The sequence below is a fragment of a genome, unplaced genomic scaffold, assembly GCF_019419815.1.
Source record: "Pyrus x bretschneideri cultivar Hongxiangsu unplaced genomic scaffold, Pyrus_bretschneideri_v1 Contig3, whole genome shotgun sequence".
In the NCBI taxonomy this organism is placed as follows: domain Eukaryota; kingdom Viridiplantae; phylum Streptophyta; class Magnoliopsida; order Rosales; family Rosaceae; genus Pyrus; species Pyrus x bretschneideri.
Genome location: NW_025999612.1, coordinates 4,582,005 through 4,606,900, shown reverse-complemented (window position 1 = coordinate 4,606,900; position 24,896 = coordinate 4,582,005). Strand labels below are relative to the sequence as shown.

At 36.9% G+C, this 24,896-nt stretch overlaps 3 protein-coding genes across 4 annotated transcripts; all 3 read left to right on the top strand.

Annotated features, from left to right (window-relative positions):
- Positions 1-1,626: 1,626 nt before the first annotated feature.
- LOC103927295 (cation/H(+) antiporter 18) lies at positions 1,627-4,203 on the top strand. 2 transcript variants are annotated; one of them, XM_048590042.1, is made up of 3 exons: positions 1,627-1,888; positions 2,513-2,765; positions 3,334-4,203. In XM_048590042.1, the coding sequence occupies exons 2-3, from the start codon at positions 2,565-2,567 to the stop codon at positions 3,685-3,687; spliced, it is 555 nt and encodes a 184-aa protein (XP_048445999.1). In that variant the 5' UTR covers positions 1,627-1,888; positions 2,513-2,564; the 3' UTR covers positions 3,688-4,203. The 2 variants fall into 2 exon arrangements, with proteins under 2 accessions (XP_048445999.1, XP_048445998.1); XM_048590041.1 differs by having other exon boundaries at positions 2,506-2,765.
- Positions 4,204-17,983: 13,780 nt separating this feature from the next.
- Positions 17,984-18,540, top strand: LOC103927316 (dirigent protein 5-like). The gene is given in 2 exon segments (XM_018642578.2): positions 17,984-18,017; positions 18,020-18,540. Coding segments are annotated over 2 exon segments (555 nt in total).
- Positions 18,541-24,147: 5,607 nt separating this feature from the next.
- On the top strand, positions 24,148-24,544 carry LOC125479694 (eggshell protein-like). The gene is made up of 2 exons (XM_048589410.1): positions 24,148-24,235; positions 24,279-24,544. The coding sequence occupies exons 1-2, from the start codon at positions 24,148-24,150 to the stop codon at positions 24,542-24,544; spliced, it is 354 nt and encodes a 117-aa protein (XP_048445367.1).
- The last annotated feature ends 352 nt before the right edge of the window (positions 24,545-24,896 follow it).

Sequence of the window (24,896 nt, the reverse complement as noted above, 5' to 3'; positions counted from 1 at the left end):
GACTTTCAATACCGCACGTTAATTTAATCCTTTTGTTAAAGTTTTGTTAATATCTTTTGTCCCACTAATTCAATCATATATGGCGTGTCACATCCCGACCCATGCTTCACCACATCCTGGGCACGACTCTGCCGTAGCACGATATTGTCTGCTTTGGGCCCCGACCACACCCTCACGGTTTTGTTTCTGGGAACTCACAAGCAACTTCCCAATGGGTCACCCATCTTGAGAATGCTCTCACTCCTTTCTTGCTTAACTTCAGAGTTCTGATAGAACCCGAAGCCAGTGAGCTCCCAAAAGGCCTCGTGCTAGGTAGAGATAGGAATATACATATAAGGCTTAGAGGATCCACTCCCCTGAACGATGTGGGATGTTACATGGCACCACATGGATTAACTAGAAGAAGACTGTTTTTCTAAATATTTAAAACTAAAAGTAAAATAAGAAACTAAAAACCAAAACTAAAATAAAATTTAAAAAAGTCATCGTCGTCTTCATCAGGTTATGCTCAAAAAGAAAAAGGGCATTATGACACCATTAAAGTACTTGGTCTCCTGAATTCACTCCTCACTCCTCATTCTATCTATTTGGTTATAATCCTATAAAATTTGAATTGAATTTGGATTTAATTTTATCGAATTTAGATTGATTTTCTTTTTTTTTGCCAATTGGGGTTGTGGGATACAAGAAAATGGCAGTAGGGAATACTCGTCCGTTAGTTCACTCTTAAAAAATATAGTTTCTTATAGTTAATCTACGTGGAGCAATTTGATTGGATTAGTGGGATCACATCAGCACATAAACGAAAAATATTGATGAAATTTCAACGGAATGACTAGATGTGCGGCAATGAAAGTCGGGGATCAAATTTATCGATTTTTGAAACTCAGGAACCAAAATGAGTAGTTGGATCAATCTCAAAGACCATTTGCGAGAAAAAACCCTTATTTTATGTAATTCACGTGTCACCATTTCATTGGATTTGTGGGTCTCACATATAAACTAACAGAATAGTTAACGAAATCTTAATAGAATGACCAAATTGATGTAAGGTAGTGAATGTCAAAGACGATATTGATTGATTTTGAAAGTGAGAGACTAAAATGATGAGTTTGATCAATGTCAAAGACTATTTATGATAAAAACCCTCTATTTTTTAGCCATCTTACTTTTTAACCTTCATATTTTAACAAAGAGTTACTGGAAAAATAAGACATATGAGTAGTAGAATTGGTTTGGTTATATTTTATTTAATATAAACGATATTCTAGGTAAAAAAAACCGAGGGTTCGAATTTAGAACGACAGATTTGTAAAGGAATACTCAAATCAGTATAACAATTCATTATTTTTATTAATACTTAACCATTAATTTTCTTAGTGTACACACATAGTTTACCAAAAAAAAAAAAAAAAAAAAAATACTAATTTCGGAGTTGATAATTGGTAACGATGTTTCACCTTGAGCTCCTGAAGATTTAGAGTAGGTCTTACAATAAGCCATTCATAATAATTTAATAACAAACTCACCAAGCAAAGCATATGAATAAACCTGAGATCTCATATATTACAAATAAAATATTAGTTATGATGGTAGTGATAAATTCGAACTCAAAAACCAAAAAAAAATTTGCCACTGTCCTGACAAACCGACATAGACAAATTCTGAATTTGTTACCTAAATTATCTATTAGCAAAATGCTTTTTATCAACCAAAAAGTGTAAAAAGACAACTTCGTGGAGTTAACAGAGAATCCGGTGGGACAATCTCCAGCTTCAGGTACTGGCTACACTCCCAATTCAGAGCCATTTCTGAAAAGCTCTGTTTCTGCCAAGTCCAGGTGGGGATTCATATTTGATCCAACCCAACCTGCTGGCACAACAAACAGGTAAACTTATTACCTATCCTATTTTCTTGAATCGAAACATGTTTTGTTTTGCAAGATTTTTATGGGGTTTTGTGAAAAATGTGATTTAAGTTGTAGAGTTGGATTCTTTCCCAGAAATCTCACATGGGTTAATGCCATTGATTAGGAAGCTGCTTGTTTGCTAATTCATGTGTGTTAGTGTTGTTCTTCTTCTGTGATTTTTCAAATTCCATTTAAATTCATTGACTTTGATCAGCATTGGGATTCTTTAATCCCAATTGACTGGATTTAGGACTCTTTATAAACTAACCAATGAACCGTACTGTTTGATTTGGGATAGTGATCCAATAGAAAAAGGACAATTTTAATCTTTTTTAATCTCAGCCATTGGATCTAAAGCGACCCTTCCAGGTTGGTTAGGTACTGTGTTTGTTCTAACGCTACGCAAAGTGGCGCTTTGTGGGAGATGATTCACTTATTTTTTGGCGCATGATATGTTGTCCATTAATGTATATGCTCTTTTGTTGCGCATATTTGTCTTGTATGAATGTATATTCAAAGGATTCGTGTAGTGGAGGTGTGGTCCTCTTCTATATAACTTGGTGATTCTGAATTCGAATTCTGATATTGGGTTTCAGTTGGCAGATACTGAAGTTGAGTGTTCGGTTTTTTGTTTGTGGACGTTGATTTGGGAGAGATGGCTTCCAATGCTCCAGCAGGGCATACATGTTCACCTCCAATGAACGCCACATCAAACGGTGTGTTCCAGGGGGACAGTCCTCTTCATTTTGCACTGCCTCTCGCTATTTTGCAGATATGTATTGTAGTTATAGCTACTCGGGTTCTTGCTTATGTTCTGAAGCCGTTAAGACAGCCACGAGTCATTGCGGAGATTGTTGTAAGCTCATTTCTTACTTTTGTCTTGAAATTTAATCGAAGGGCAGTTAGTTTTGTCCTTGATCACGTTGCTATGTGTACACTCAGTCTTACTTGCCGGGACCAATTCCGAGGAGAAGAGCTTGTGGCCCTTCATTGTTAAATTTCTGTGTTTGAAGTTTGGTGGCGGTTAAGTTTCTTTACTTTGGATGTTAGGGGGTGTTGGACTGTAGTCTAGCGAAAAATAGTACAATGTTTCTGAAAAATATTTATTTTATTTGTTTTTATTTAAATGAATTCTTGGATATACAGATGTGTTTAGGATCAATACAGATATTCTTCTTTGCTTCTTCTTTGTGCTGTATGAAAATCCTTACATGACGTTTAGGCATATTGGAATGAAGATATGCTTCCATGGCGTCCCCTTTCGATGTCTTTTTTTAAAGCTTCTTCTGCCTGTTTTGAAATTTTTGCATACAGAAGCATGTTGTGAGGGTTAATAGATGTTTTTGTATTTAATTGAACCTAAAGCAGAATACCATGCTGATTGTGATACATCTAAAGGTTGAATGACATTTTTGGTTTGGCAGGGAGGAATCCTACTTGGGCCATCAGCTCTGGGACGGAACAAAAGTTATCTTCAGGCAATATTTCCACCGAAGAGTATCATTGTGTTGGACACCATAGCAAACCTCGGTCTCCTATTCTTTCTATTCCTTGCAGGCCTAGAGATAGATCCTAAATCCATACGTCAGACTGGAAAACAAGCCCTTGCCATTGCCGTAGCAGGAATAACCCTCCCATTTGCATTAGGAATCGGTTCAGCATTTGTCCTCCGAGAAACCATAGCCAAAGGGGTAGATGCTACTGTATTTCTTGTGTTCATGGGTGTGGCCATTTCGATAACTCTGAGAAACCATAGCCAAAGGGGTAGATGCTACTGAAACTCTTGAACACTGACATTGGAAAAATGGCTATGTCGGCTGCCGCAGTTAATGATGTGGCCGCCTGGATTCTACTCGCTCTTGCTGTTGCCCTATCTGGCAGTAACCAATCTCCCCTTGTTTCACTATGGGTCTTCTTGTCTGGGTGTGTGTTTATTATTTGTGCAATTGTCATTGTTCCTCCAATATTCAAATGGATGTCTCAACGATGTCATGAAGATGAACCTGTTGATGAGATCAATGTATGCGCTACACTAACTGCTGTTCTGGCTGCTGGTTTTGTTACTGATACAATTGGAATTCATGCCATGTTTGGTGCTTTTGTGGTCGGAGTTCTTGTACCAAAGGAGGGGCCATTTGCAAGTGCTCTTGTGGAAAAAGTAGATGATCTTGTATCTGGTCTCTTTTTACCGGTGTACTTTGTGTCTAGTGGACTGAAGACTAATGTAGCAACAATTCAGGGCTTCAGTCGTGGGGACTGAAGAAAAATGATGAGATCTGTGTGTTAAAAGTTAATAACTTAAAAAATAATATTTATCATCAATTACATAAAAACACATGGTGTACCACTCTTGTTCCCGTCACAATTAAAAATTTCTCCAACAACACAACCCCATTATTTGGTTTACAAAATTTAGTTTAAAATTTTAGTTTAAAATTTGTCTTCCTAGCATTACTTACCAGATAATACGCAAGTTTCAGTTAAAAAGCTTCAGCGAAACAGAGTCGTTTTGGTTGGTGGGTGTTAAAAGAATTAGGGCATACCAGTCTCATCTTCTTTGCTCAGTTGTATGACATCTACATCACACCACCATGGCTTCATCAAGGCAATACCACCGTCGTCACAGCGCTTGGGCTACGACTAGAAGTATAGCTTGTTTTCTAAAATTTCGCCTGGCTATAGCCTAGGTAGCCCTAGGCGTCAGTCCGTTCCTGCCTCAAATTACATCTTTATTGAGTCTTCATTTGAATGATCGCTCACATTATAATATGTAGATTAATAACACTATAATGATTCGCATGCAATTTTCTCCACATCAACCATATCACTTGAGCTAAACACTATATATATATATATGTGTGTGTGTGTGTGTGTGTGTGTGTGTGTCATCACTTGAGCTCGAACTACATAACATGTATAGGGATAAATGAGTGTTTTGTCATTTATACTACATTTACTGATCAGCTCTCTAATATTAGTAAATCATACACATGAGCACGGATCATCTCTCTAATATTAGTAAATCATATATGAGCGGAGTCTACCCTTATTAAAAAGGTTGCCAACAAGATATTAAGTTCAAATATTTTAACCGAGATAATAAAGCTAATTAATCCATGGTTGGAGACTCAAGTCTTCATATATATATGTGTGTGTGTGTGTGTGTGTGTATTGACGCCTAGGATATTTAAGTACAACACAAGAGTTAGCCTTTATATTATCAAATTGTGCCCAATGATTTCTTCATTCAATCCGCAATTAGCAACAATGACAACTTTTGCAGAAAAAAGTGTCCTTTTGCTTGTCCCAATTATATTCCCATCTATTTTAGCCACCAAAACCCAAAATTCCAAGTGCATAAATAAGCCATACAAGAGGCTCGTAGCCTAGTGCTTTATTACCATGCACGAATCCTATTTGATGGCGCGAATGCAGGCAACAGCTGCATGCCGTCGCAAATGCAACCAACCTTCGTTCCACAAACTTTGGTATGCCGGATTGCTGGTTGCCTTTAACGACCCCGTGACAAACGACAAGCTTCTGTTGCCACCTGTGGCAAAACCTCAAGGCTTCTATTTCTATGACTTTAAGGACGACTGCAGCGCTTGGTTTGCGTACACTTTGGTTTCCAACTCGAGTGAGCACAAGTATAATATGTTAGAGTAGGTTAATTAATACATATTATACTTTGGCTAGAGGGATGCCCCATTTAAGACTAATAATCAGCAGGGTTTATATTATTTTCACCTGAAGATGGACATCAAGTTGCATGAATTTTATTAATTACGCTCAAATTTGAGAAATTCTTGTATACAATGCTCTTTATATAACTAGTCACGTGAGCAGCACATGTGAGACAATTTGGAGAGAGTTGTTGTATATGCATGCAAAGAAATAAAAAAGAGACAAGGTTCGATTATAACTATTCTTAATTAGTTTGCTTTCCTTATGAGTATGGTCTGCACTTCTGTTGTGATTTCACTAATAAAAGAGGATTAAGGATGGTTTGCCAGTGTGCTATGATCATTATTAGTGATTCTATAATTTTCAGTTATCTTGTAAAACTTCTCGTTTGCAGTTGCTTTTCAGCAAGTATAAACAATGCCTATATGTATTTGAGGTTAATATAGCAGTCATATTTCAAGAATTGATTGAATACATTTTAATGTCTACAGAAAATTCAACAAAAAAGCAGTAGCATTCGCATTAAACACCAAGATTTACTTGAATTGAATTCTTATATCAATAATATTATGATCACCAAGTTTGGTCACTCAATCATGTGGCGGCTAGTAATAACTTAAAAGCTAGCACTGGCACAGAAGCATTTCTTGGAATCAAAATATGTATGAAGGGCGGAACAGATAGAACAGAACTATATATGTAGGCGGCTACCTAGGATAACTACAAAACCCTAAAAACTATATGTATGTAGTTTGGATTTAAGCCATTCTAATTTTGTGGAGGGCTACGTTGATGAGAGCCAAGTCTTAAGAGATTGATCCCAAGTTACCAAGGAATATATCATAAAATTAAATAGAGAGGATTAAAAATGCCCGTCATGAGCATCATATATGTATGTGAGAGAAATTTGCAATTTCTTTCTTAAAAAAATCATTTACAAATTCCTCTTCTATACGTTTGTATGCTCAAAAGGGGCATCTCTAGTCCTTCCTATCTAACATTTTGTGGTCCATCATTTATTCACTTGGCATCAATCCTTGGGGCTTAGAAATTACTCACTGACACACCCCAACCTGAAATGTTCATGTGGACTTCAAATCGAGCTGTGTTGGCCGACACCAGAGGGTGACGAAGCCATAAAGTGTAGTGATGTGGAAAATGTGAGTAAATTTAAACCTAAAAGTGCCTAAATGTAAGAGTGCGCTAGTGAGCGGGAATGAACCCATTCACGCGTAATGTCAAAGCATAAGTAAAGTACAGTAAGGTAGAATGAGAATTATACTATCGGAGGTAAACATTTATACCAAAGTTTGCCAAGAATCCTCATCGACACAAAATCTCAGTTACTAAAACCTGGAGGGATGAAAAACAAAGGTGAGTGGGCCTAAAAATAAAGCTTTGTAAAAACCTTTCTGAAAACATAATAACCCCTCGTCGTAAAACAAGTATAGTTTCCAAAATATACATACTACGTATAGTATGAAAATACTTACTGTAACCTGCAATATCTCAAGAATTCAATACGTCACAAAATTGGTAAATAAGCATATAACTTCTAGTAATCACAATACCTCGCAGAAATAAACATATCACATTAAGTGCTCATTGACACATGCTGACACACGAGTTCATGTAGAGGTATTCTGACATGAACAGGACGAGGTGTAATAATGATTTACGCTCTAGTACTACAATCCGGTGAAGACTGGCATTATGCGCATCCACATACGAGTCCTAATTGCCTATAGCAATCTAGGACATGACCGGCACCTACAATTAATCCAAAGTGAGCATACGGTGTGACGTGAACATACACGTGAAACCTGGCCCTGGCTCAGGTGAGTGCTGACACCAGTGTAGCACATGATGAGTAGATAACATAAATATAGTCATGCCACAATAATTCGATAATTCTAGTCAACATAATACTATTCATAGCCATAAATCTAATTAAAGCATCACGTAGGATTTATAATGATTTCCTAATTCTCATCATTATGACATTTCGTATAAATGTTAATTTAATTACGGCATCACATAGAAAATTCGTTATTAGATGTATATATGGAAACTAAACAAATATATATATATATATATATGTATATATAAAAGAAAGGACTCATTCACAGATACTTACGAGGTTGTAGCCATTCGAGCAAGTAATTGCGGATCGCTAATGCTAATTTACCTAAGCATAATAGACCCATTAGTAAAACTCAATTAAAACGTTTGAATTTGGAGAAACAGATGGCGGATTCGAAATTAGCGCGTCGAAATGCCCTAAGAAGGGTTCCAGGTAAATTTCGTAAATAATCAACAAAAAAGTCAAAGGTCAACCCTAAAAAATCGACCGAGCCACCCCGGCGGTCAACTACGTTAAAACTTTGAAATTTCACTAAATAGATGCCAAAAAAGGACTTGGGGCATTGAAATTAGCCTAGAAGGGTTTTCGAGAAAATTTTGAAAAAGTCAACCTACGAAACATTCTAAGAGTATTCCAAAGAATATTCTACAAATATTCCAGATCCATTTTCGGAAATGGGCCGTATCGGCCAAAGGTTTGGGCCGGGCAGTATCTTGGGTTTGGATCCAGATCTGGATCGTGAATCTAGGCTTTAGAATTTTATGTATTTATTTTTTTCTCGGGTCGAGTTGACCCGTTTGGGCTCGCTAGTTGGTCTAACCCAACAAAGAAGAAGGCCAGAACTAGACCAAGTTTGGCCAGGAAACCTTCCGAGCTCCGTTCAAGCTTGATTCTTAACTATTTTCATTGAAATAAAGATCAAAATGAAGCTTAGGAGATCAGGAATAAGGGTATGCCAAAATGAGGTTAAGCCAAAGTCGGGATCGGCCCAAAAAAACCCTGTAAAGGCTGGGTTTCTCATCGGAAATCTAGGGAACTTTCCCCCGTGTTATTTTTGTACCAAAACCCCCACCAAAAACCTTAGAATAACTAGAAATACATACCAAGACACGATCCACTAAGTTTTAGGTTATTTTCGAGACTCACCCTCACCAAAATCCATGAGGTCCTCGCCAAAAAAAATGGAGGTCACGATCTGAGTTCGCGTTCACCACCTGGTTCTCTATTTCTATACTTGGACATTGGTAACTTGATGAGTGGTGAGGTTAGATGGTGGTGGTGTGATTTGCCGTGGAAGGTGGCAAGGTGATGGTCTCGGCCTCACGGCATTTGGTGTTCGCAAAGGTGAGAGGGAGTTAGAGTGAGAAAGATGAAAGGGACAAGAGAGAGACTAAGAGAAGAGGGAAGAGAGAGGTCTGGGAGAGTAAGGGAAGAGGGACACGCGGTAGGGAGAAGGTGGAGAGTTTGTGATGTGTGGGCCTACTGGCCAAAAATAAATTATTTAAATATTTAAAATATCCAATCAGGAAATATTAAAATAATAATATGATAATTATGAAAAATATATAAAATATAAATAGTAATTTTTACCAAAGTATTTTTAGGATTTGTAGTTCCGTAAAACCTTCATCGTAACTCTAATTACGATTCTACTTGACACACCCCAATCGAGATCAGGGCATACTAGCCGTCACGTGGAAGTGACGCAGCCAAGTGCACAGTGCGGAAGCTAATAAAATAATAATAAAAGTAGTACGAATAAATAAAAACCAACTGCTTAACACAAGGTAAAAGCATACATGCGCAAGCAAAGTGTGAAACAAGGTTCAGAGCACAAAGACCTAGTGCAGTCCGGGAGAAAATGACACTACAAAAGCACACCCAAGGGTGGTCCTACTCTAGTGATAGTCTGTCAGTAGTACCGGGGAAATCCTCGGGGAAGCCACCAAACGTGCTAGTCAACTAGAACCTGGAGGGGCGCAAAACAAAAACGTGAGTGGGCAAAAACAAAGCTTTTCAAAAACCATTTCAAAACAAGTTCTAACCCCTCATCGTAAAACCTGTATACTTCCCAAAAAATATAACCTACGTACATATAAGTCATGCACAGAAATATGCCATGCCAAAACCATTAAGTAAAATGCAAGTGCTCAGGTAATAACAAATCAATGTCAGGTAATCTGTCAGCCGGAGTCACCTAACGTGACCTGTACAGCTGAATCTAGAGCTCAATCTCCATCTCACTAGCTATACCTGCACACGAGTCGGAACCACCTAAAGTGGTCTGTACGACAGGCCTGGGTGTAATATAATTACGCTCAAGTGCTACGATCACGTGAAGGCTGGGCGAATGATCGCGGGTCACCTACGAGTCGGAACCACCTAAAGTGGTCTGTACGACAGGACTGTGCACCTAACTTGGATCCAAGATGAGCGTGTGGTGCGAGAGGTGAACATCACGTGAAAGACTGTGCCCAACTCTGGGCGGGAGCACTAACACCAGGGGTGCAGGTTATGAGCTCTCTATGTATCTAGAATCACTACTGAACGTAAATATAAATTATACTCACCTGGCACTTACCTGTGCGTCCACAACACCAATACACACATATATGTATACTACTAATAATGCGTAAATAAATGGCAAACAATAAACATGGCATAAAACGAATAAACATTTCAAATCGATTTCTGGGAAAAGTATAAGTATATAGGTATATACGGAAAACCAAAAACCCACTCACTGGTAAGTAGAAGGGTCGTAACCCCCTTGCCTCGAGTGACCACGCTCGTCCTCGGGATAGGTCTCACCTATATGCGAAACAACTACAAAAACGTTAATTTTAAAGCACATAACCAACTTTATGAAATAACTTCTCATACAATGCTCAAATGGGGTGTATGAATACACCAACGTGATCTACTCAACCTCAGGAACATCCCCAAATTTTTAGAAAAAATTTTCACCGTCGCACGCGCCCCCACGCGCCGGCCAAGGCACAACCACACGCGCAGACACGTGCCTGGCACGCTGACGGCGTCAGTTAACGGATTCCGTCAACGCCTTTAGGAATATTCCGTCAATTTTGACGGAATATTCCGTCGTCTTCTCCGGCGAGGCTCCGGCGCCGTTGCCGGCGCCGGAAAATCGGGAAAACTTTAAATCGTCCTATCTTCTTCGTTTTTAAACCAAATTTCACAAAATTGGTACCAAATTGAAGCTTACAACGAGAGGAACAAGTTCATACCACTTTCAAGTGCTAAAATCCAAGAAATCTCGCCAGGAAAACACCACCAACTCCGGCCAACCTCGAAACTCACGATCCCGACGTCCAAAACCTTCAAACAAACCACCCTGAGACTCCTAGGGACCTCACCAAGCTTCCTACAAGCTTGAAATTCCCAAAAACATAAGAATTTACGTGTGCATGAACAGTGACAAGAATCGGGTATCCCGAGTTCGACGTGAAAACGAAGGTATCCTTACCTGAAATGGGTATGGTTGGACTCCCACGGACCTCACGAGCATGGATATATACTTTGTTTCTTCGATCTGTGAAGATTTGATGGGTTTTGGGGTGTGTCCGTACGTTTGGATGGAAAATGGGAAGGGAAATGGCACGGGACAGGTAGCAGGGACAGGGAAATGGTGAGTGTGTGTGTGTGTGGGAATGTGTGGTCCACCATCAGCCAACAACCAACCAAAAACAACCACACAACGTAAAGAAATCACACTAGGGGCAAAATCGTCTTTTCACGCGTACGTTTTAAAAATTTTCGGAACGGGCTGTCACACTACTTGCATCTACGCTTTTGTACCGTTGAGTACTTCAAGAATATGGTAAAATAATAACTCGTACGAGTCATGAAATGACGGTCAACGAAGGTCAACAATCTCGCCTCAAATGGCATTTTCACAATTTCACACTTTTAAAATTTATAAAATCGTAAAATTAGGGACGGGTTGTTACACTCACCTAGTTTGAGGTCAAGTTAAAAGGTTAGATGGATTAGAAATGTACCATATCCTACGCGCTTTATAAAGATATGTCAGGAGGATTTGCAAATTCCTACTTAGAAGGTATTCAAGGGCAGAGCCAGGATTTGTTTTATAGGTGAGCTATCTTAAATAATTATCTAAAATAACATCTTTTGTTCCTACATAAAATATATAATAATCAAATAAAAATAAAACTGTAAAATCTAAAATAATAATCCAAACAAACAAAAAAGATATAGAATAATCTAACAAATAATACAATTTCATTTTTTTTTTTTTTTGTTCTTAAAGAATCTTGCACTAAATACATAATAAATAGTAGTTTTTATTGGAATCGGCGAGCTATATAAGTATAATATTTTAGAATAGGTTAATACATAGACTATTAGCAGGACTTCAAACTAGGATCATTATAATCACAATTAACCATGTCAATAACTAAGGTTGAAGTTAAAAATATAGCAGAAAAGAGGTTTTTTTTTTCAGTGTAATGTCTTTAAGAAAGACAGAAAATTTCATACACAGAGAGAGTCTACTAGAGAAAATACCAAGTTTAATGAAGCGCCGAGGCTTATAGTGTGAATAGTGAATAGGATTCATTTTTATGGTTTTGAATTCAAAATTAAAAGCTTGCTATAATGTTAGACATAAAAAAAATTAAAATGATAGTATAAGGCATTTTTAATTGTTTTTTAATCTTATGGAGAAGCATCTAGTTGGTGCAAGCACATTCAAGTGATTGTCCAGGAATTGCTTGTTTTAAATAAAATCTCCAGCATGTTTCTATTAAAAATATCTGTAACATAAACACATATGGGCAACAATGCTTACAACAATAGTGTTAAAGCACTTTCCATCGTTTGCGATCTTGTTTAGTCCCCCAACGTAAATAATAACAATAATAATATGCTTGTCATTATGATTAGACAATGAATAACTTACATAACACGAATAAATTCATATGAAGTCATGTGCCAATAAATAAGGATATTTGGACCAAAATTTGCACGTACTAATTTTATTAGCATTGGTACACTCACATGGAGTCATGTGCTAATAACAGTGTTCTGAAAATCGACTTAGGCGGTCAAGTAACGCCACGATTTAGGGCAAATCATTTCAAAAATTCGGTTTGGAGCTAGGCGGCTTGGTTTTTTTTTTTTTTCATTAGTTGTGTCTTTTTTTTTTTTTTTTAGTTTCATGGTGGTATACTTATGGAAATGGTGTACCTAATTTGCAAAGGATGGATTGACTACAAGTTCATCCTATTGTGAAATGAATTGGAGCACTTTTAAGGTGATACATACAAAGAAAAGAAATAAACTAGATACAACAAGGTTAAATAATTTAGTCTACGTCCAATCCAATGTAAGGATCATGAACAAGAAGAATTTAGTCTATCATCCAAGAATACTCCTCATTATGATTATATGCTTACTGTTTTTTAAATATTGAACTTGTTCGATGGATGTACGTTGTGTATTCTTCTACTTCTATTTTTGCATTTTTGCATTTTATCATTCTTTTATTATCCATACAAGTATAGTTTTTTTTTTTTTTTTTAAGTGTAAATAGGCTTATTTACAAGATATATAATAAATTTACATAAATCTGTTTAGTCGCCTAGGTACTAGGCCCTTGCCCGCCGGCCGACTAGCATCTTAGCATTTTTTAGAACCTTGGCTAATAAATAAGGATATTTGGAATAAAATTTACACGTATTAATGTAATTAACACGGGATGTCACCGTAACAGTATACCGTGTCATATAAGTTTTTCTCTGGAAGACTTTTTTTTTTTTTTTTTTTGGTTAATAGGTCTATCTTATTATTTACAAAGGCGCTTTATAGGTCGGTGCTAGTGACTCAAGTCCTATGGCTGGCTTTTTGTCTCAGTTCCTTCTGTTGTGTACATCACTTTGCAAAACAGCCAAAGTTGATACGGGCCACTTCAGTTTCAGGCCATTTGGGCACTGGCTCCATATGGTTGAGGATAAGTACAACACCCTAAGTCTTTTCATTAATATTGAACCATAATGATTCCGGACACAAAGTAGAAGACTTTGTGCTTAAAATTTTGTAAAAAACAAATCCGGCATATTCTATTGGAATAAGTCAATATTTAAGAAAAAAAAGAATATAAATATTTTGTAATTATTAGAGTCATGTTTTAGGAAGGATATTGTGTCCTTTATTTTTGTTTCCTTTTGTAACAAGGATTGTATGTACTTTTTATTCAGAATTGTGGAATACATAAAAGTTAAGCCGTAAAATTCTGTTTGGCATCATAGCCAAATTTTCCGTAACCCTAGAAACTGTAAACCAATATTTTCTTCCACTGTTGTGTTCGATCGACTTGTTCCTGCGCTGCTTGTTGCAGAAATCGGTCAGGCCGTGTATATTGGATTTGTAGCAGTGTGATCTTGCTGCTGCCATGTGTGGTGCTGTGCTTTGTATTCCAATACAGCAACACCGTGTTCAATTACTGTAACAATTTGGTTGTGTCATGTATTGGCTTCTGGTTGTGCTGTGTGGATTGTAGCATCTTGGATTTTGTGCCTTTTGTCTGGATTGCAGGGTGGATTCTTGGTGGCAATTGAAGCTTTCAATTGTTGCCTTGACTTCTTACTTTCAATTTTTTGTTTCTCTTTTTGACATGAATTATTGATGTACTTAAGCAATTGGAGGATAGTCTGCTGCATTGCCGTGTGAATTACAATTTTGGAACGAGATTTGTGTGTTTCTTACAGCATGTGGTTCTGTTTGTTTGGTACTATAATTGCCGTGTATTATTATCGCGTGTGTGATTACAATGACCAATACAGGTTAGATTTTAGATTCTGGTGCAATGGATCATATGACGTATGATAGAACTTTGTTTCAGTCCATGAAAGATTCTCATAGAAAGTGTGTGGCAACTACCAATGGTACTACTGCTGCTGTTGTTGGAGCGGGAACAATGTCTATTACGCCCTCTCTTTCGTTACATGATTGTTTATTGGTTCCATCATTGTCCCATCACTTATTGTATGTACCTCAAGTCACTGAACAATTAGATTGTGTTGTGGTAATGTATCCTTCATTTTGCTTGCTTCAGGATATTCAGACAAATGAGATCATTGGGCGTGGCATTAAGAGAGAAGGGCTATATTATGTGGATGACATGGTTCCTGGAAGAGCTAATTTGATTCATTCGTCACGTAATAGTAATCTACAGAATGTATTGTTATTGCATCGTCATTTGGGGCATGCATCGTTTGGTTATTTGAAACATATATTACCTGATTTGTTCAGTGGTATTGAAGACTCATAATTGAAATGCGAAGTATGTATTTTAGCCAAAAGTCACCGTGCTTCATTCCCTCCAAGTATGAATAGAAGATCTTCTTCATTTGCACTAGTACACTTTGATGTGTGGGGGCCTTCCCCTGTTAGTACTACGGGAATTAGGCGGTTTGTTACTTTCGTGGATGATTGCACTCGTATGACGTGGTTGTATATGTTGAAAAATAAAAGTGAGGTTTGTGATGTGTTTCGTATATTTCAACAGATGGTTAAGACTCAGTATTCCACTGATATTAAAGTTTTGCATTCTGACAATGGTGGAGAGTACATAAATTTTGAGTTATCTCAATTTCTACAAGATAGTGGAATTATTCATCAAACTACCTATCTGCATACTCCGCAACAGAATGGGATTGTTGAGAGAAATAATCGTCATATCTTGGAAACTGCTCGTGCCTTGCTTATTGGTGCGTCTGTGCCTAAGCGATTGGCCGAAAGCCATTACCTATGCTGTGTATGTGATTAACCGTATGCCATCTTGGGTTGTAGAATTTTGTACACCTCTTCAAGTATTGGCGGAACATGTTCCTGCAGTATCCACTAATACCCTTACTCTTCGTGTGTTTGGATGTGTAGCATATGTTCATATTCACAAGATTCATTGTAGCAAATTGGATCTATGTGCCATTTGGTGCCCTTTGGTGCGTTTTTGTTGAGTTTGCCTCCCAACAGAAAGGGTATAAGTGTTATCATCCTGAAACTCGACATATGTATGTGACTATGGATGTTACTTTTTCTGAATCAGAGTATTTTTATTCTTCGATCCCATCACCTTCAGATCATCAGGGGGAGAACACTAGTGGTGATCAAGTTGATCTTGGGTGGTTAGAGGTACTAAAGGATGTGATATGTAGTTCAGGGGAAGCATGTGTTAACGACAAGGATGAAAATGGGACACCAGTCTCTCGGGAAGAAACTGCCGAGAATGATATGGGCCTTCAACTGCTGCCTGCCGAGACGAGTGTAGGCTTTTGGCAGGGTCTTGTCGAGGAAGCTATATCAGTCCAGCAACCTACTGCCGAACCATGTACTTCAGGGGAAGAAGTGCCACCTGCAGAACCCACATCACCTTCTCTCTCTAGCTCGATAGTGCTACCCAATGTGTCTACTCTGAATATCCTTGAGGTAAGTACTACAGATGCTCATGTAATTAATCCAAATAATGATGTAAGTATGTATAAGTTGCCGCCAAGGCAAAATCGTGGTGTTCCTCCTCATAGGTTCTCTCCTAAAAGAAAAGTAAAGTATCCAATAGCAAATTATGTGTCATGCAAGAACCTTGCACCGGAACGTCAAGCCTGGGTAAATAATGTGGAAGCAATCCAAGCACCAACCCAAGTTGAGGAGGCCTTGAAGGATCCTAAATAGGCTGCTGCAATGGATGGAGAAATGATGGCACTACACAAGAATGATACATGGGAGGTAACGGAGCTACCTAAACGCAAGAAACCGGTTAGGTGTAGATGGGTCTTTACGATCAAGTACAAGGCAGACGGATCAGTAAACATGTACAAAGCAAGGTTAGTAGCAAAGAGTTATACTCAAACTTATGGTGTTGATTATCAGGAAACTTTTTCTCCAGTAGCAAAGATGAATACAGTACGAGTTCTGATTTCGTTAGCTACAAATTTGAATTGGCCAATGAAACAGTTTGATGTGAAAAATGTTTTTCTTCATGGGCACTTGGAAGAAGAGGTATATATGGATTTCCCTCCGGGGTACAATGTCGGAGGAAAAACCAGAGTATGTAGGTTGTGAAAGTCACTTTACGGACTTAAGCAATCACCTCGTGCATGGTTTGGTAGATTTACTCAAGTTAAAAGGACGATTGGGTATTATCAAAGTCACTCGGATGATACATTATTTGTGAAGTGGAGAAGTGGTAAAGGGATGGCCTTAATTATTTATGTGGATGACATGATAATAACGGGTGATGATTCTGAAGAGATGATGAAGTTAGAACAAAACCTTGCAGCCGAGTTTGAGATGAAGAATTTGGGAGATTTGAAATATTTTCTTGGTGTGGAAGTCGCTCGGTCATCTAAAGGTATTTTCTTGGCTCAAAATAAATATGTTTTGGATTTATTAAAAGAAACAGGCATGCTATGATGTAAACCTGTGGACACTCCCATCGTGGGAAACATTATTTGGGGATTTATCCAAATCAAGAACCGGTTGACAGAGGTAGATATCAAAGACTAGTGGGGAGGCTGATTTATTTGTCTCACACTCGTCCGGATATTGCCTATGCCGTAAGTGTGTTAAGTCAATTTATGCACTCACCTAGTGTGGATCATATGGCGACGGTAATGAGAATCTTGGCATATTTGAAGTCTGCCCCGGGTAAAGGAATTTTGTATGAATGTCATGGACATATGAGGATTGAGGGATTTACTGATGGTGATTGGGCAGGTGATGTGACTGATAGAAGGTCTACATCTGGTTATTTTACATTTGTTGGAGGTAATTTGGTTACGTGGCGGAGCAAGAAGCAGAATGTGGTATCACGGTCTTCTGCGAAGCCGAGTATAGGGGTATGGCACATGGTGTGTGTAAGATTCTTTGGCTACGAAAATTACTTTGGAGTCTCGGTTTTAAACAGAAGGAGACAATGAAGTTGTATTGTGATAATAAGTCCGCTAGAGAAATTGTTGAGAATCCAGTACAGCATAACAACACTAAGTATGTTGAGGTTAACAGACATTTTATGAAAGAAAAGATGGAGAAGAAGATTGTGTCAATACCGTTTGTGAACTCAGAGGAACAACTTGCATCTATTCTTACCCATATCGTGTGTAGTAGGAGGTTCGATGACTCGCTTGTCAAGTTGGGCATGAGTAATATATATGCTCCAACTTGAGGGGGAGTATTGGAATAAGTCAATATTTAGGAAAAAAAGGAATGTAAATATTTTGCAATTATTAGAGTCATGTTTTAGGAAGGATATTGTGTCCTTTATTTTTGTTTCCTTTTGTAACAAGGATTGTATGTACCTTTTATTCAGAATTGTGGAATACAGAAAAGTTAAGCTGTAAAATTCTATTTATTCTTCAACAAAAATCCTTCCACTAAAAACTAAAATGACAGACCAATCAACCTCCAAACTCCACTATAAATGGAAACAAGTAGGTAGTTCTATCTAAGCAAGACAACAATCCGATCAAAAGTAGGAAAGTAATACCATGACAACTTTTGCAGCAAAATTTTGTTTCCTTATTTTGTCCTCATTATTTTCCTCTCCGTGTTATCAACCAGAACCCCAAAGTTCAAAGGAGAGAAACCATGCATGAGAATGCAGCTGTATTATCACGACAAACTTTTTGACGGCACGCAGAAGGATAAGACTAATGCAACATCTGCTGCAACCGTAAATCCAACCAAGCTTGCGCCAGGCTCTCAATTCGGTATGCTTGTTGTCTTTAATGACCCTATTACAAGGGACGACAAGTATCACTCTCCGCCCATCGCAAACGCTCATGGCTTCTATTTCTACGACAGGAAAGACACCTACTCAGCTTGGTTTGCATTCACATTGGTGTTCAAATCAAGTGAGCACAGGGGTACATTGAATATTATGGGTGCGGATTTGATGCCGGAGAAAACTAGGGATCTTTCGGTGGTCGGAGGGACTGGAGACTTCTTCATGGCTAGAGGGATTCCCACTCTTCAAACTGATACTTTCCAGGGGCAATATTATTTTCGCCTCAAGATGGATATCAAGTTGTATAAATGTTATTAATTACGTTAAGATTGGAAAAATATTGCTTAGGATTAATGTGCCGGTACAATGCCCTTCCTATAATAATTGATCAGGTGATCTTTACTGGAGGGATTATTGGTTGTGAGAAAGCTGTTGTATGCACCAGCCCTTTTCTGTAAGATAATGATAGGAAAATTAAATTTAGAAACTAAATTATGTGTCATTAATAGGAATGAGCACGTTTATTAACGATTAAGTAATAAACCAATAATTAACTTTCATGTCTTTTAATTTTCAAAATTTAATCTACAAATTTAGTCTCTCTAACATTAGCACGTTATACTGCTAGTCACATGTCCCCTAGTGTGAAAGTGATTCCATGATAATTTTCTAGATATTTGCTTGCACTATGTAGCGATCGAGGTACTTCTATTGCAATCTTAATTACTAGTAAATATATAGAGATGATTAAGTTCTAGTGTGCTGTGACTAGTCATCACAATTAGTTTCGGAACTTCTTGTTTGAAGAGGCGTATATGCCAAGGTTAATATACAAGTCACCTTTCGAGAGTTGATAGTTCCCATATTAATTTCTGGTGATATATTCCAACAAAAAATCATCATTGGCATTTTCACAAAGAATAATAACAGATATCCAATTTCTGTTGTTCATTTTTTTGTCAATTTCATCAAATGATACGACAGTTCATTAGTTAATTTAACTAATTGCATTTTATGACTAAAATTGGATTGTTTTATAGATACCCTACAATTTTGGTGATAGACCCACTTCATTATTTTATTTTTACACTCACATTATAATCTCATCAATGATAAAAAAAATAAAAAAAATAAAATGTTATTCCTCTACCTACCATTTTTCTTAAAATAACTTTTAATATATTTTATTTTAACACCTCCACCCAACCCTATCAAAAACCAAAACCTTTGACATCTGCTTGGTGGCATCTCCTTTGGAAAGAGAGAGAAACAAGAGCGGGAGGAAGAGAGAATCACGGGGGACGAAGAGAGAGAAACAGGAGGGGAGGAATAGAGTGAAGACGGGGGAGGAAGATTGCTCCAAATCGTTTATTCCAATTGGGATTTGGGTATTATTCAATTTGAAAATCTGGGTTGTCATTGTCCTCTAGCTTCCATGGCTGCCTCCTTTGTTGCATCTCTATTCTACACGTGTTCGGTGACCATTGTTGTTTATCTATGAGGAAGAGGAAGAGAGGTTGGAGGTGGTATTACCAGAATTAAAAGAGAGAGTAGGGTGATGTTTGCTACTGGAGAGGTGTGATGGATGATTGGGGACTTGATAGTCGTCGACCCATGATGGCTGATTTAGGAGGGTGATGGATTTATTTTCTTTAGTTTTAGTTTTTCTTTATTTTGTTTTAGTTATTTAATTAAAATTATAAAGAATTTATAAATATGGATTTAAAAGTCTTTTATTAAAAGGATAAATAAGTGATTAACATTTTCATTAAAAAGTGAGTGGAAAAATAAGACAATTTTTTTTTTTTTTTGAGTACATTGATATTTTTTACACAGGGAGTTCGGCAAAGTCACACGATGAGAAACCTAATTTGGTATCGAATTCACCATCCACGAGGTTCGAACCTAAGACCTCTCACTTCCAAATAAAGAAAAATATCACCAAACCGCAGTACTAAGTGGCAACAATAAAGTGGTTTTAGTAGCACAATTATGAAAACACCTCACATTCATTAAAATTCCAGTTTTGTCCCTCATTCTTCCGAAGCCGCCCCACCCACCCACCCACCCACGCCACCAGAAAAGGGTAAAAAGACCAAACAACCCAATTCGACGAGCACCCAACCCAACACCTCAACTCACTCGGATACTCCTCCACCTCCATCACCTCCGACGCCAAGCTGTCATCCCATGAGGCCACCGTGTCTCCGAATTCCCTATTGCAAAACTTCACCAACCAAATGCCTCCAAATAGATTTGAAGAAGCATGAGCAAGTGGTTGGAACTTGTATTAATTTCTTCCAAAACCAACTTGCTATCTAAATGAGGAGTTTTGTTCTTTAGAGAGTTATTATGAGGTTATGAGCCACCTAAGGTGAGTGCACCGATATTCTCTGAATTATTGTTTGTCAGCTACCACACAATAATTTAGAAAGCATCATTAATTATACTAAAATAATAATGACAATAATATATAACATATAGCTAGTCCAGAGTAGGGTGCATATTCCCAGTTAATAAAGATTCGATAATCAAAAAGGCCAGTATTGACCAACCAAAGCACATGACTAGGCTAAATGGTCTACCGGCCCTACCAACCTAACATTAACCTTTCGCTTTCTATAAAATAATAAAATAAAAACTAATAAAAATAGTTTGAATTTTGAATTTTAACGAAAATGATAATAAAATGTTGTAAGTGAATAATATTAGGATTGATTTTTAAAAGTAAAAATATGGTTTTTCGTTAAAGTAAACAGTACATGAAATTTTTCATTAAAGTTCTCAATAATTAAAAGAAGATTCAATTTCATCCATAAGCAAAGACTCCACTAGTTGTAACACTACCTGATAAATTAACCAAATAAATCATTGCATCCTACTTTTACTTAAAAGAAACTCGAAAATATTTCTTAAAAAAAACTCGAAAAATACTTCTTAAAAAAACCAAAAATATTATTATCATTCACTGCAAATTAAGAGCATCTCTAATAGAGATGTCAAAATATAAATTTCAAATGTTAATTTGATACCTGACGTGGCAATGTCATATTTTCTCTTCCTCCAACCGATATATTTTTTTTGTTATAAATGATATTTGTAGAACCATTTTTTAAAAAGAAATCAATTAAATAAATTTTCAAAATCTATAATTGGTGCATTAACAGAACTCACATAATAAAATGATTAAAAAATTATTTGACATCACATTTTTCATATGTCAATCCACATAGGATTGACATATCGGTTCGACCTTATTCCAACCTTCAAATTTGATTACATGACATTCCACTTAGAATTTGATATCTCATTTGAAGATGGTCTAATAGAGTCAATTTCTCACATGGAGTCAAGACTTAGAGCAAGTCCACCCTATGCCAATTAGTTGGACAATAGAGCAATTTAATCCCCAAAATCCCAAAAAAAAAAAGTCTATCCACCCTAGCCTAATCAGTTGGGCTATAAGGGACCCCAGCAAAATCGGACTACTCTATTGGCAAGAATGCCTCATCTCAGCGACCGAGTTGATCTAACGTGAGGATGATGTCAGCCACGTTCCTTTTCTTTTTTTTTTTTGGTCAGGCGCATGGTTTTCACGTGTTGATAAAGGTGATTGAGCCAACCAAAAATTGGTGTTGGGGCCCGCAGTACAGGCGCACTCAACCCAACCGAATGAGGGGCAATGTGGCACATTATGGGCCATTGGATTTCCGACAACTATATTTCTAGACCGTTGGATTTCCAATGATTTATATAATTTTGAATTTAAATCCTAACGACCAGGACACGTGGTGCAACTTCAGCCGTTAGCATTTATTATTACTAGTCTATATTTTTCCTACTTAAAAAAATTAAAAAGAAAATCATCAAAAAATGTCTTATTGTATTTAGGCCTGAGTGGCACAATCTAGGTTGTTGGATTGCAAAACAAATATAATCCAACAATCTATACTAATTAGGTTATTAAAAATTAAAAAAAAATACAAAATAAAAAATTTCCTATAAATACTCAATCATCCTCTTCCACTTTACACCACATTTCAATTTCAAAATTACTTTCAAATATCCTCATGACATGTAGTGCTACAAGATTGGTTAAAAATCTAATCGAAAGTCTATCCATATAAGTTATAATTTTAGATAATGATACGTGGCGTGACGGAATAGTTAAAATTTCTATCCAAAATTAAACATAAAATTATCTTTGATTATTTAAAAATAATAATTTTAATACAATTGCATGTGCAATTCATTTATGAGGTAGAGATGCACTCGGACACTTACTATTCACTAGGCAATAATTGTCTTTACCTAATTGCATGTGCAATTATTGCCTTAGTGGGATGAAGTTGCTCTTAAGTCTGTTGTATGGCAATGCAAGTCACTAAATTTGTTATGAGTAATGCTAGGAAAACTAAATTTGTAGACAATGTTTTGAAAACTAAAAGATATGGAAGTTGATGATTGGTTTATTACTTACATGTTGATAAACGTGTTTATTTCTATTAGTGACACATCATTTAATTTGTAAATTTAGTCTTCCTAATATTACCCATTTATTACAGACCACTCATTCTCTACTGACCACTTATATTATTGCTACGACTTATTATTTGAGGAGGTTAACAAATTATAATTACCATGTCCTTGTTAGGTTTTGGCCAAATTTTCAGATCTATTTTATTCAGCCACAGTCATAAAATTAAAATAAGTTTTAAATCCAATAGGGTTAAAATTAAATACCTTATGTACAAAAATGTTTAAAAGGCTCATGAGCTAATTAAGAGGTAAAATGTTAAGAGTCATTTGGCGATAATTTTCGTTTTTGTATTCCTCTTTTTATAGATATGAGATAACAAAGGGGAATAAATGCAACGATCATATTCACAATATAAGGTAGGTTTGAAAAACTAAAACCACTTATAAACTGATCATGGCAATCCTTGAAAACTCCTTCACAAGTAGCAAGACCAAGATTTCCTTTAGACAAACTATCTGTGTTAAGTTTAATCCAAGGAAACCAAGGTGGAGACTAAAGCAGAGGAAGAATAGTGGGCTCATTTCAAGTGATAGTTTGGATCCCAAGAGAAGAACACGAGTGTCATAACCTTGAGAAGAAGAAATGGCATGAGTGTCATAACCTTGAGAGTAACCAGGTATAAACTTCCTACCATAAACCAACCTAGAATTGATAGACATGTAAAGTCGATGAAAGTAGATTGGCCGACCTCAAAATAAATTTATTTCGAGCTTTCCAAATATTCAGAGATTATGCAACTGTTGGAAAAATGGCTTATGCACAGACATCCCAAAACTCAGCCAAAGAATCTGAAAAAGGCAAAGAAGTACCAAATTGACATGCTAACACCGCCAAAGCAGCCTAGATATCGGACAACCAAATAAAAGATGAGCAGTAGATTCCTCAGAATTATGACATAAACAACAAAAAAAAAAGCAAAATATATACCACGTCATTTTAGTAGTCAAGCCAAAATAGATAGTCGCGGCGGAATAAAATGATGCCAATTAACCTCAGCCCAAGCACAATCATTATGTTTCTTTCAAATAAGATGATAACCAGAGAAAAGCAAAGATAGACCCCTGCTCAGAGCATCCTCCACCACATAGAAAATGAGTGGAGAAAGAGGGTCTCCCTGATGTACACCTTGATAGCAAGAGAAAACCCATGTGGTGTGCCATTTACAAAAATTAAAAAGTGAGCTAACTATGATAAAACATGCACACAGTCCACAAACATACGAGAAAAACCAAAGCTAGAAAGCACATGGAGAAGAAAATTTCAGTTCAAAGTATCAAAAGTTTTAGCAATATCGACTTTTATGCCCACGTTAAAATCAAAAGCCTTTCAAAAATGTCGTTTGTTCAAGAGACATGATATAATTGTATATAATAACAAAAATAAAAATGGTAGTCGAGGTAGTTGCAACGACAGCGATTGGGGGGGGGGGGAGGGAGGGGGGAGGAAGTGGTGGTGGTGATAGCAGCAACAATGGTAAGGGTATGGTGGTGGTGATAATAGCGGGTGTTGTGATTAGGGTGTAAAGGTAACGATAGTAGTAGGGGTGGAGGTAGCATCAATGTTGGCGGGTGTAATTGTGGTGGCAGTGATGACAGTTGTGGTATTGTTGGTGGCAATTACAACAACGATGGAGGTGGCAATGGTGGTGATGTTAGTGGCGGCGATTGTGGTTGTGGTAGTAGTCATGGTGGTTATGGTTGTGGTGGCAATGGTGGTTGTGGTGGCAATTATGATGGTCGTGATTATGGTTATGGTGGTAGTGGTGGCGGTGGTGACGATTAGTAATGGTGGTGGTTTAATGTTAGTATTTGTAGTGGTAGTGGTGGCAGTCACTTTGTTTGACAATGGATGATATGTGTGTAAAAGGATAAATAATGTCATTTTAAAAAAAACAAACTAATGAGGATATTACAAAAATTGAAAATATTCATTAAAGACTCAACTCTTTTTTCTTTTTCTTTTTTTTTTTTTTATGAAAATTGTTGTCAAGAAGTCATTTTTTTTTTTTTTTTTTTTGGTTAAAGAGAAGTCATTGCCTTTAAAATAAGTAGGATATTTTTTTTACTAAACTTTTTTTTTATTACTTAACTTTAATGTAAATTAGCTTTTGATGAAAAAAAATGCAATACCAGAC